At 39.6% G+C, this 12702-nt stretch overlaps 1 protein-coding gene across 8 annotated transcripts in view; it reads left to right on the top strand.

Moving 5' to 3' along the window:
* Window positions 1-12702, top strand: part of CELF2 (CUGBP Elav-like family member 2) — a 255550-nt gene that overhangs the window by 200712 nt on the left and 42136 nt on the right. For 6 of the 8 annotated variants that reach the window (XM_086474807.1, XM_086474799.1, XM_086474792.1 and 3 more), the window contains exons 6-8: window positions 1139-1218; window positions 6082-6240; window positions 7664-7727. In XM_086474807.1, coding sequence (XP_086330933.1) covers window positions 1139-1218; window positions 6082-6240; window positions 7664-7727 — 303 coding nt within the window. Of the gene's footprint in view, window positions 1-1138; window positions 1219-6081; window positions 6277-7663; window positions 7728-12702 lie in introns of all 8 variants that reach the window. The other 2 variants (XM_086474836.1, XM_086474841.1) reach the window with 2 other exon arrangements.

Here is a 12702-nt window from a genome sequence, read left to right as displayed (position 1 = left end):
AATTATTCTCTGAAACCTAAGTTCAAACTGTGCAAGGCTAAGGGAGCTGAAAATCAATGCACTTTTAAAGTCATTAGAGATCACAAGTGAAATAAGTCTGTGTTGCTTTAGCTAAGCTTTTAGTGTGCCATGGTATTATTACAAAATCAGCCTGAATCTGCATTAATTTCACAGTCTTTTTCTTTAAGATGCCCAAGGGTGCATGAAGAATAAAATGTAAATCTCAGAAGGCAATGTTTTTATTAGTCAAAAGGGCAGTGAGTCATGCACTAAAAAAGTTGACCTGTACCATGCCCAGTGTAGGTATGACTGACAACAGTAAAAGGGTGGAAAAATATCCCAGGCATTAGCCTACTGGCTTTTCATTATGATTTGAAAGGCTGAGGAGGGAAAAAAGTGATTTTTCAGTTATTCATGCACATAGCTTCAGAATTGTTCAAGTCGGTGGTAGCTTTCATAGGTCGAAGAATGTACCTAGGATTTGGATAAACAAAAATCATAAAAATTTTTATTTTTAATATGTTATTTTCTTAAATGTTGAGATTCCACCTACGTTACTGAATTTTGTCTGAGTCTTTTCACGCTTAGTCGCAGGCTACACAGTGAACTTTTTCTCATCCTTATTTGTATGGTTGTTCTTGGTGCATCACGGAAATATGTGACATTACGGACTGCTTTATTAAATTGCCAGTTCAGCTGCCAGTGATGCCAGTCATTTATTCACTATCCACAATTTACCTGCACAAAAGCCATAGCAAGCAATTGTTAATATGTGGTCTGAAACTAATCTATGCAATCCAAAGTCTACGTAAAAGCCTTACTTATTTCAAACCCTGTGGCTAAAGAACAAAAACAACAACCAAAAAAGATGAAAAAGAAAAAAAAAACAAAACAAATTAAAGGAACAAGCCCTTTCTCCTCACCCATCCCCACCTAATTTTTTTTCTTTCATCTATGGTCAGATTAGCAAGTCAGCACTGTCGATAAATAAACTAGAGAAGTTGTTTATTTTTATGTACTACTGAGAACAGTGTCGTCTTGTGGCCGTTCTCGTAGACTGTGTTGGTTTAACAAGCGTCCAACCCTTTTGTCTTGTTGTTTTTTGTCTTTCCTGCTCCCTGTCCCCTTGTTCCCACAGGCTGTGCGTTTGTCACATTTTCTACAAGGGCAATGGCACAGAATGCAATCAAAGCCATGCACCAGTCTCAGACCATGGAGGTACAGTACTGTATCATTTGCCCTTTCTTTGTTTTCTTTGTGCAAATGATTGCGAATGGTAAAGCCATGCTCTCCTGGATCAGATCAGACACATGACAATCACAGATTTAAACTTTTTACCAACTCACTCTACCTGTCTTTGTGAAGCTTATTTTTCTTAACGACCTGAAAGCGCACGATAAGGTTGCTGTGTGGTATCCAAACACGGCTCTTACCCTGTTTTCAGTGGCATTCAGCAGAAAATAAAAATGTTATGAATACCGCTCCTCACTCATACTCAGAGTATATCTGATGAGTGAATTACCTTTAATTTTAACACACACACACCCCCAAAGAAAAATCTTAGTTTCTTTTAAATATATGTTTGTGTTGTGGTTTACGCTGCTCTGAGAAAAAGCTCAAGAGGTTTAACCTGGCTATGCTGAGTTACTAGTGCATGTGTTCCTCTGCAAATAGAATCTCTTTTTAAGTTAATATAATTTCTCCTTCTTCATGCAGCCAATAAAAATGCTAATGATGACAGAGCATATCAAAGTGTTGCACTTCCTGCAGAGCACCGTCGTGGCTGGCCCCTCACAAGCAACACTCTTTATTTCCTTCCAAACTGCCTCTATGGCCTCGTATTTTATTGTGATGAGCAACACAAAACTTTAAACCTGTTCACTTAATGTGAATATAGCTGCAAGCTAACGATCCGTTCATTGGAGTGGTTACCGAATGCCACGGCCTATCTGGCAATCTCAAAACTTTTTTCAGTCTGTGATTTTTGTCATGGTCTTTCAGAATTTTGCACAAAAAACCGCACAAGTATGAAGTCTTTACTTACTCTGGATCTTCTAGCTTATCATTGGAGAGTGCATGTTATACTGTATTATGTATACTGTATCTTCGTGTAGTGATGATTTTTCTCAGAGGTGGCATTGATGTTATGTGCACTTGTTTCTTTTTTTTTATTTATTTCTCCACCAGGACCTTTCGATTTTTTTTTTTTTTTCCTCAGTGATCTTTCTTTGCAATGCTCTAGTCTCCCAAAGCATGCTGGGTGCTAAACAATCATTATTGCGTCATGTCGTTGAGCTGCTTTGTGTAACGAGCCAAGGGGGGACACCAGGGGTGGGAGGGTGGACAGAGGAGGAAAAGAAGAAGATAAAAATCAAGCCAGTGCATGAAAATGTCACTAACTGTTTCCTGTATACTACAAGTAATGATATCGGCATTGCAAAGCTATTGTCTTTCCAAACATCACATTTGAATTTGGTTGAGCTTCTTTTATAATTGATGTGTTTTCCTTTCAGTGCAATGCATTTTTAGACCCTGAACACACAGTTTTAGATAAGAATCTGCCAATGAGATGAGAATCATTGAAATGATCTTTACTAGAAAGCTGCTGTTATACAATCTATGCAGTCTGACAGTATATTGTGAAAAAACTGCCACTTTGAGTCTCTGAAATAATACTCGTAGTAATTTGTCTGCCATGCACTGATCCATTAATTCAGATCTCTATGTTTTGCTGGGTTTGGTTCCAAGTGAAAAAGGAAATGTTATTGGTTATACTGTGTTTTACCTATATTTTCCATGTGTTTTAATGTATTTTTCTGTCTAGCAAAACGAATTTGACACAACTCTGCTTCAGAAGATGGTAAAATTAAAGAGATGATACCTCCCAGACAAATTGTCCCATTCTTCTGTTGTATGCAGTTCTCCAAAAGAGGCTGTGTTTTGATGTGATACTCTTGTTGACATAAGTTCTATAGAATAGTTACTCTTGGATCAAAATACTTCTAAACACCTTTAGAGACTTCATCAACAAGATCCCCAAAATGACAAGATGATTCCAAATTTTTGCACTTTGAACATCTGGGTCTTTGTGTCAGTTAAGCTTAGGCTGAGAGTCACTTCTTGGAGAGAAGCAGTACACCCTCCAGCTCCGTGGGTGAGGGACTCGGCAGAGTCTGTACCCGCTGTCCTGACAACACAAAGAAAAGTATGAAGGCAGCACTAGCTGTTGGGAAGAAAATGGCAGTAAATGGGGTGGAGATACCATGCCAGTGAATGAGGGAGGTGCACCTTGCGTATGTGCTGGCAGCTTCCTCTCAAGATAGAAAATGGAAGAGCATAAAAGAGAAATTGCCCTTTCTGCAAAAAAAAATTTTGCTCACTTTTTCCAATACTCTTCTAGTTAACTTGGGTTAGCTAGTGTTAAGTCTCAACTCTCAGCCTGAAACAGTGGTCTTTGGACACCTTTGTTTCATGGTTTTTTGCAAACAAAAGTGGGCTTGAGGGACAATACTTAGTACACAGTTATATTTCAACCCAATTACTGCACAATTTTTTTTCTGATTTCATTATTTTCAGCTCTTTGGCACGCATCATTGACCAAGATGAATTTTCAAAGTGGGCTAAGAAAGAACAATGGGGATGTTAATGTCCAGATGAACACGTCTCCTAGAATAATGAATTGTCTAACGACTCTTTCCACCTGACTTTCTGACCTGGTTAAATCAACTGATTTTGAAAACATAATTGCTGCTCCAGAGTTTTTGCTCTTCTGTCTCATTTCTGTGGAGTTTTTTCATTTATTTAAAGCATTCAAATGCAGCACCAGTAGAAGACACTAATTTGTTATCGTGGAGTAAATTTGATGCAACAATAACAACTCTTTTCTCCTATAGAGCCACTTGCTACATATAATTTCAGTCTTCAGAATGTTTGCTCTCTTGAAAATGATGAAGTGATGAAATATAGAGCAGACAGTGAAAAAATGAATATAAGATTCATAAATTGCAGACATATTGTTTTTATACAATTTACTGACATTTAAGCATTCATAAATACGAAGTCAGCTGTAATGTTGAGTGCTGAGCTGCCGAACTGAGAACTGAACTAGCCATATAATATTTCTGCCTTTGAAATTCATTTCTGTTTCTTTGGAAATAAACTTGATTCTCCTGTACATCTAGGTAGAAGGCTGTGAGTTGTGGTTGTTCTTAGCCAATCCTCATATTAAATAGAAACAGATTCCTTTTTTTATTAGCAAAACCAGAAAAATTTCTCACACACCCTCCACCCCCTGGCTCTTTTTCTTTTTTTTTTTTTTTTTAGAGAGTCTTGTTTTTACTATTAGTATAAAAATCACTAGAGAGAGGTAATTGTGTAACAAGCTGACTCCTTCATAATCTTTATTTTATTGCTGGAATGGTACGTATCTCCTTTCTTCCTCACTGAAACATTGAAAGATATTTTTACAGTGAAACACACAGGAAAGGAGTTGGAGGTGGAATAATAAATCACAAGTGATGATTTTCTAAGATAATTCTAAAAGAACAGTATTGATGGGAACTCTTCATACAAGAGATTATTATTTTGGTTTATTTCATCATTTTGTCTGTTGATTGTGAATATTCTTGTAACATGTCCTGGTGTGAGGTTCTTCAGAGAAAAGGTACACGGCTGCTTTTTGTAAACAATAGAGGACAGAAACTTTTCTGAAGATGTTCACAGTGTTGTGAGAGCAACCATGGAAAGAGTTAGGTTAAGTATAACCCTGCTTTGCATCCCACGCTATACCCTTTGGCTAAAGCACTGCTGTGTCTTTTGGACTTGAGTCACCTTTCACTCCTACCATTGTGTTCAGAATTAAATTAGACAAGAAAATAGTATTACAAAGCATGGCAAGTGGAGGGAAGTTATTCATTGGATCCTATGAATTTGGAAAACAGTATGAAATGGATTGACAGTTTCTATGATTCACAAAATGCTTGAATTAATTTGAAGATCTGAATCACTGCAGTATATAGTTTGCTTGATTTGAAAAAAATGAAGACTTGAAAGGTTAAAATATGAAAACATTTGTTAGCAGGGAAAAAAATAGACCGAAAGCAGCAGAGACACCTTTCATATTCACACATCCCGTTCTCTTAGTGACTTTGCCCAGGAATACCCAACCTGAAGTCCAAGGGAAATATCCAGTTTACCTCAAAACTCCATCAGGTCCATGACCTCCCACTTCTTATCAAGGGTCCCTCAGACATGGGTGAGGCATAGGCTGCAGACCAGACCTCTAGTTCTTTCTTGCAGCTTCCCTATTTCCTAAGGCATCTTACAGCCCTCCCATTTCATGTAACAAGAGGCTCATAGAAGCAATAGAAGAAATGGTGGCAGTCAGGAATGGGCTGCTATCACCAGAACTAGCGACTTTTGGTCTGCATCCTGCCCTTTGTTCACATCTCAAGGGTGCTTGATACAAAGCGTGCCTGGGAGCGGACCACAGGTGGGTGAATTGTCCTAGCAGAATCACCCTTTTTGCTCGCTTTGGACTGGGGGTCCTTGATACGAAAAGGACCAGCGACCCGCTGATGATGGGCACTGCAGTAAATCTGTTGCTCACAGTCTATTTACGAAGGGTACACAGGCCAGCTGCACCAAGCGTGACCGCACAGCCAGACCGTGGTGGCAGGGCAGTGTTGGCTGTGTGGTCCCTGGCAGCAAGGAGGTTGGACACCTCTCCCTTTGGCAATGCCTTGGAAACAGACTGCAGACAAAGCATCACGTCCATCTCATCAGCTGTGAAGCTTAATTAAAGAGGACTGGTACACTTCCTTGTCTCTGGCAGCTATTTTGATAGCTGGAAGGAAAAGAGCTTGAGGAAAGGTGCTCTGTAAAAAGAACTGGGGAATCGATAATTTGTCCATAGCAGAAAATCCCAGCCCTTGCAAGCCTACATATGCCAATCACAAAGAGAGGGTGAGCAATCAGGTTGTGCCATTGCCAGTGGCCCTGTGGGACATGGCTGAGCTCATGATGCAAGGGTGACTCGGTGTGATTTAACACTTCTGTCTTTCCTGATCTGTCTAACCACAGGGCTGCTCTTCGCCAATCGTGGTGAAGTTTGCCGATACCCAAAAGGACAAGGAGCAGCGGCGTTTGCAGCAGCAGTTGGCACAGCAGATGCAACAGCTCAATACTGCCACTTGGGGAAACCTCACAGGTCTTGGAGGACTCACACCACAATATCTAGCTGTAAGTTCATTTCAGAGGCAGTGGCTATACTATACTGTATTTATTTTAGAACCATGGTAAATGAGCTATAGTAAACTCCCTGCACTAAATTGCTAAGTCCTCCAGGATATGTAGCATGTCTTCTTCTATATAAAAAACTGTACGTTTATCACATGGTCTAAAAATAAATAACAGGGAATAGAATTTGAATAAACATTTTGAGATATGTCAGTGCTGTCCAGGGCAAGCATTTAAAGTTTGCTTGTGCTGCAAAATAAAATTTGATTCCATTGGTTTTATTGTTCTTTTGAATGTTAGAGCCTTTTTTTTTATAGCTGGAATAAAATTTAAGCTCTTCCTTAGGGGAGGAGAGAGAGGCAGCTGAATGCTGTAGCAGCCATATCTATATGGTGCAACCTCTAAACTAGAATGTGGTGGTTCGATCCTCTCATTTTCCACATTTTCATTTGGAAATGGCTTTCGCTTTAATACCTTTTCCTGTCAGTGCTAAACATGTGCGGTTCATACTACCTCGTACAGGAAGTGAAGATGGCACAGGAAAGCCATTTGTTTCTCGTAAATTTAAAATGATATTTTCCTTGGTCCGTTGTAAGATGAGAAAGAGATGTCAGCTGCTGCCCCTGTTGGAGAAATCTGAAATCTACAGCCACATGTCTTAGGTCCTGTATGGCCAAGAGAGACTCCCCTGCAGCACAGATGAGAGGGAGCCTCTGCCTTTTATGGCTCTGGAGTTGAGAGGTCTAGTTGAACAGCTTTTGGATAACTTGGGAGTTCCTGATGGTTCCAAGTTAGACAAATAGATGTGTCCATATATATGTACTGTGTGTGCATAAATACATCATTTGTATGCATACAATGCTTTGTTATAGTGATATAATTATAAACAGCAATTTACCTGGCAATTAAAAATATATATTTGTACTGAGGTAGGCTAATTAATACTGAGGTAGGCTAAATTGTTGTATACAAATACCAGTCTAATGAGTATCTGTGTGCTCGATTCATAAAGATAATAAAGAAAACACTGAATTCAAGGGAGTGGGGGAGAATGGACCGTGATTGACAGAGATGAGTTATGGTAACTACTAGACTACAGAGGGTTGTAATTAGTCACGCTATGTCGGTTTAAATAGATTTAACACCTGGTTGTTAAAAAGAATAAATTGATTAATTGTTTTAAAGCAGCAATGTTATTGAGTTTCCCTTGTGTCTCTGTGTTTCTTAATAGAGATTAGACATTAATATGGATTTACAGCATTGACTCTAGGGATGTTCATTCCAACAATAGACAGAAGCAAGAGACTATATAAATGTAAAGGAAAGCATAAATACTCCAAATGTGAAATGATAGCTCATTTTAGTTTTATCTTCATTTGTTACATTAATGTCAGATAGATTGCTGTGTTGTGTTGTTAATTTGCAGCTTCTGCAGCAAGCAACTTCCTCCAGTAACTTGGGTGCCTTCAGCGGCATTCAGCAAATGGCCGGTAAGTTAAAAACCATTTCATTCTGCTCCAGCTATGTTTTGTATTCTTAAGCTATTGAATTCTGTACCTCTAATCATCACATTGTCGGGGCTGGGGGCGGGGGGGGTCATGTTGTGTATTAAATGTGGCAGATGTATCGGCAGGGGACAGCTCGCAGTGCAACGTCAATAGAAACACTTTCTCCCCTCTTTCAGAAACTGAAATTAAACCCAGTGCTCCCAGGTTGTGCAAACAGTTTGTCTTGCATTAGTCACCTGCCATTTGTCCAAAGTAACCAATTGTAAATTGCAGGAGAGCTCTTAGTCCCTGCAGCCATATCCTACCCTATGAAAAGTGTCAGGAAAGCAACAGCAGGATTACACTCTAATTTCCAGTGAGATTTCTGTGTCCTGAAAAATCAAATTAATGGCAGCCCTCAAACATTTTAATAATAGGTGGTGAGCAAAAATGTTCTGACCTTTTTAATGAAACCCAAGATTACAGCCTACCTTCAGTGTAAATTTTCAGGCTCCTTTTATAATCATGGAAAATTAACTGGGTGCCTTTCTGACTTTGGAACCCTGGTTGACAAAATTACACAACAGAAGATTTTATGTAAAAGTATAATCTTTAGTCTGGAGGAAAAAAGAAAGAAAGAAAAGGGGGAAAAAAAATCAAAGTGTGAGCAGATTTGAAAGCCAGCTAGTTGGAGGGTTTCTTAGTAATGAGCTGTGTGCCAGTAGTAACTGATGTGTAGTGATTAGCAAAAGGTCACTCCCACTGCGTGACCTACCATGCTGATACCCTAACTTAACATGATGCTAGAGAAGGCAGCATGTGCAGTAAATCAGAGCACAGATGCACATTATGCCTGCCGCGAGAAACTGTTAAAAAGCTTTTTTTCTTGTTAGAGGAGAAAAAAAAAAAAAAGGAAGCACAAAACCACTAAATTGCTACATTAGTTTATTTTAATCATGAACCCACTGAATCAATGAAATACAACATAGTGCTTGCTTCATCATCACAAAACAAGGGCTAAAATATTCAGATCTTTATGAACACCATTTTCTCACTCTCCTTTTAATCCTCTTTTGCTTCTTCTGATTCTGCTTTGAATGAATCCTGAAATACTTTAACAAGTATAGATATACCGCACCGTATAGCTATACCCCACAGGTATTCTTTGCTCAATTGTTATATTATGCCATTATTGCAGTGACATCAGAGACTAATGTGAACCTGCTGTCTGACAATATAAATTGGCCTACAGATGACAATATCTCTGAATTATTCTCTCTTCCTCAGACCTGCTGGCAGTGCTTGCTGGTTCTATTATGTTACACTTGCAATCTAGCATTTTTTCATCAAAAAAATGTATCTTAATATGATAAACAGAACAGAGCGGTTCGGTAACAGTTTTATGCTTGGCAGTTTTGGAAGTGGCTTTGAGCTCGGAGATTGTGTTTAATGTTTTCATATTTGGTTAGGTCTACAAAATGAAAGAATTGAGACACCAAGGAAAAATTATGTGATATCTATCGCATTATGTGCACCTTAGAAGTTTTCTGTTGCCTATTTCTCACTGTTAGTGTACATTCAGCTTTGTCTTCAAGAACTATGTTAACACTAAGAATTTTGGTCAAGTAATTTCAGCGTGGGGTCTCAATCTGGGATGTGATTTATTCTCTGAAAATCATATGGTCTTGAGACTAGTAGAAAGTCATCTTAAGAAATCATAGTGGCACATCATTGTTACTTGAGGGATATGCCTTCTTGACTGCAGATTAGATTGCTAATGCTCTCATCTGGGATAATTTAATGACTGACTGCTTCTCCTGGAAAATATGTATTTTTAATCTTATATTCATGTTATCAAACAGCTTGAACTTTGCTCCTTCCTTTCCCCAAAACCATGTAAGTCTTAAACTTTGATGTTCAAGGTCAAATTAGGGATATTAAATTTCTCTTCAAGCTGCAGCTCTGCACAAAAGTGTGAAAGACTAAACACTATTTCATCATTAGGACTGAGAGTTCATGTCCTCTCCTCAGAAATCATGTGATACTGTTATGCTCTGTGTCTAGTATTAAAGAGTCATTTATTATGTTTTGTGAAAGGAATAGAAAATTCTCCTGTGTCTGCAGCAAGATCTTGCATTACCTACTGAAGCCATTCTTGAATGTTTGTAAAGGCCGAGGGTTTTTTAGCTTAAGCTCTATATCACACAGAATCACAGAACGTTAGGGGTTGGAAGGGACTTCGAAAGATCATCTAGTCCAACCCCCCCTGCCAGAGCAGGACCACCCAGAGAAGGTGACACAGGAACACGTCAAGGAAGGTTTTGAATGTCTCCAGAGAAGGAGACTCCATAACCTCTCTGGGCATATATGTTCATTTTACAAAAATGAATCTAATATATATTTCCATACTGTGTATAGCTTACCTGTTAATACAATATTTCAAGGTGAGGAATAAAATCTAGAGACAATTGAGTAAGGTGCTAAAGAAGATCCATCGTTGCAGCTTGCAAGTTCTTTGAACTTTAAGTTTGAGGGATCCAACTTTTATCTTTGAAGTCAATGGGTGTGCTTACCCCTGAATTCAGATGCTAAAAGCTTGATCAAAAGCCACATAAGCCATTGAAATTTCACTCTTACTTACATGTCAGGGCTCTAGCATCTCTTTTGTGCTTAAGTCTTGATGTAGACCCTCAGTAAGTTTGCAGATGGCACCAAGTTGGGCGAGAGCAAAGGGATCTGGACAGGCTGGATCGATGGGCTGAGCCCACCTGTATGAGGTTCAACAAGGCCAAGTGCCAGGTCCTGCACTTGGGTCACAACAGCCCCGTGCAGCGCTACAGGCTGGGGGATGAGTGGCTGGAAAGCTGTCCTGCGGAAAAGGACCTGCGGGGGTGGGGCAGGAGGGGTGTGGTGTGGTGATCAGCATAAGTACCAGCAGTGTGCCCAGGTGGCCAAGAAGGCCAACAGCATCCTGGCCTGTATCAGCAATGGTGTGGCCAGCAGCAGTAGGGAGGTGATCGTGCCCCTCTACTCGGCACTGGTGAGGCCGCCCCTCGAATGCTGGGTGCAGTTTTGGGCCCCTCACTCCAAGAAAGACATTGAGGTGCTGGAGCGTGTCCAGAGAAGGGCAACGAAGCTGGTGAAGGGTCTGGAGAACAAGTCTGGTGAGGAGCGGCTGAGAGAGCTGGGATTTTTAGTTTGGAGAAGAGGAGGCTGAGGGGAGACCTTATTGCTCTCTACAGGTACCTGAAAGGAGGTTGTAGTGAGGTGGGGGTTGGTCTCTTCTCCCAAATAACAAGCGGTAGGACAAGAGGAAATGTCCTCAAGCTGTGCCAGGGGAGGTTTAGATTGGACATTAGGAAAAATTTCTTCACTGAAAGGATTGTCAAACACTGGAACAGGCTGCCCGAGGACATGGTTGAGTCACCATCCCTGGAGGTGTTTAAAAGACGTGTATATGTGGTGCTTAGGGACATGGTTTAGTGGTGGCCTTGGCAGTGTTAGGTTAATGGTTGGACTTGGTGATCTTAAAGGTCTTTTCCAACCTAAATGATTCTATGATTCTGAGTCAAGGTTTGCTAAATTAGGACTTCTAATACAGCCACCCCCTTGTCCAAAATTAGGGACCTTTTGATCTGCAAGCATTTATTTGTACTGCTAAAACTCACATTGACTCTCTATCAAACAGAAAGAACACAACACACTCTCTGCCGTACATGTGAAGAAATATTTGCCAGGCAGCCCTCAGCAATATTATTTCTTAAATCAAAGCAATTTTCTTTGCTAGCAGAGCAAAGATACTGATCTTCAGTGTGAAGTTTTGAATTCCCCTTCCCTAATATCAGGTCTGAGTCTGGTTAAAGTAGCTTTTATGTGGCAAAAGCAAGGATTCTTTGGTTTTGTTGAAAGGAATGGGGGTTTTTAAGGCATTTCTGATTGAAGAGGATTGGAGTTTGTTTGTTTCTTCCTTGGTTTGGGAGCTGGGAATCAAATCCATAGAAAAATGGGGATTTTTCTTGTGAACTTGCTGATTTACAGACATTAAACACACAGAGTACCAGCTCCAAAAGTGAATGCTGGTCTTGCTGTAGCAGCCCACTTCATTACTGTATGTTCAGTATTGCCTTTGACCTATGTTCATAAACCATGTGTGAAGACCCAGCAAATCATGAAAATGGCTTACCTAAAATTTGTGAGGTATTAAAATTCAAGAGACAAAAAGTAGTAGCTTGTCATTTGCCTTTCCAAGCTTTAAGGCTCCACATTTGGTTCCTCAGTTTATGTTTTCTCATTTTTATTGAAAAATGATTTTTTCATTAAATTGTTTTATTTCAGGAGCCAAGCCAAAGAAAGCAGTGTAATATGTCGAGACTGATAATAAAGTTGGGAGAGTTATCAGTGCTACTTTTGGTATTGTAGTAATCCCCTGGTCTTGATTACAGGAGCTAAGCCTACCTTGCCAAACTCTGCTTCACTGTCCTTTGTAAAACATGCAAGCACATACCATCATCAAGTGCGTATTTTATAGTGAGCGTTTCCTCACTTTTCCTCCCCTCCTTTAATATCTGCTAATGCCAATTTAAAGGCAATGTTTTCTCTCACATGCCTCTCAAGCCTCAGTGTCTAGCCTGTGCTTTGTCTTTGGGGAAGGCTAATAATGTAGATGAATTACATTATGTGATTTGATTGTCTTACTTTAAAAAGACAATACAAGCTACATTAAGCACTAGCAACCTTTCAAGCAAAAATGATTCCTCCTTCAAATATACACAAATTGCATGGAAAGCTTAGTTCAAAGGAGATTGATGTCGTTTGAACATTTGCATTTAATTTGACTGGTGCTGGATCATGTCCTAAAAGCTGCAGTTATTTAGGCCAACCTGCTTGTTTAAGAAGAACCTGGAAAGTACTATATAGACAGTATAAACAGGGATGTTTTATATTGCATAGGGTGATTGTAGAAAATCGAAATGTTCAA

Source organism: Leptosomus discolor, chromosome 1 (genome assembly GCF_034619465.1).
Source record: "Leptosomus discolor isolate bLepDis1 chromosome 1, bLepDis1.hap2, whole genome shotgun sequence".
In the NCBI taxonomy this organism is placed as follows: domain Eukaryota; kingdom Metazoa; phylum Chordata; class Aves; order Leptosomiformes; family Leptosomidae; genus Leptosomus; species Leptosomus discolor.
This window is presented reverse-complemented; position numbering and strand designations above follow the sequence as displayed.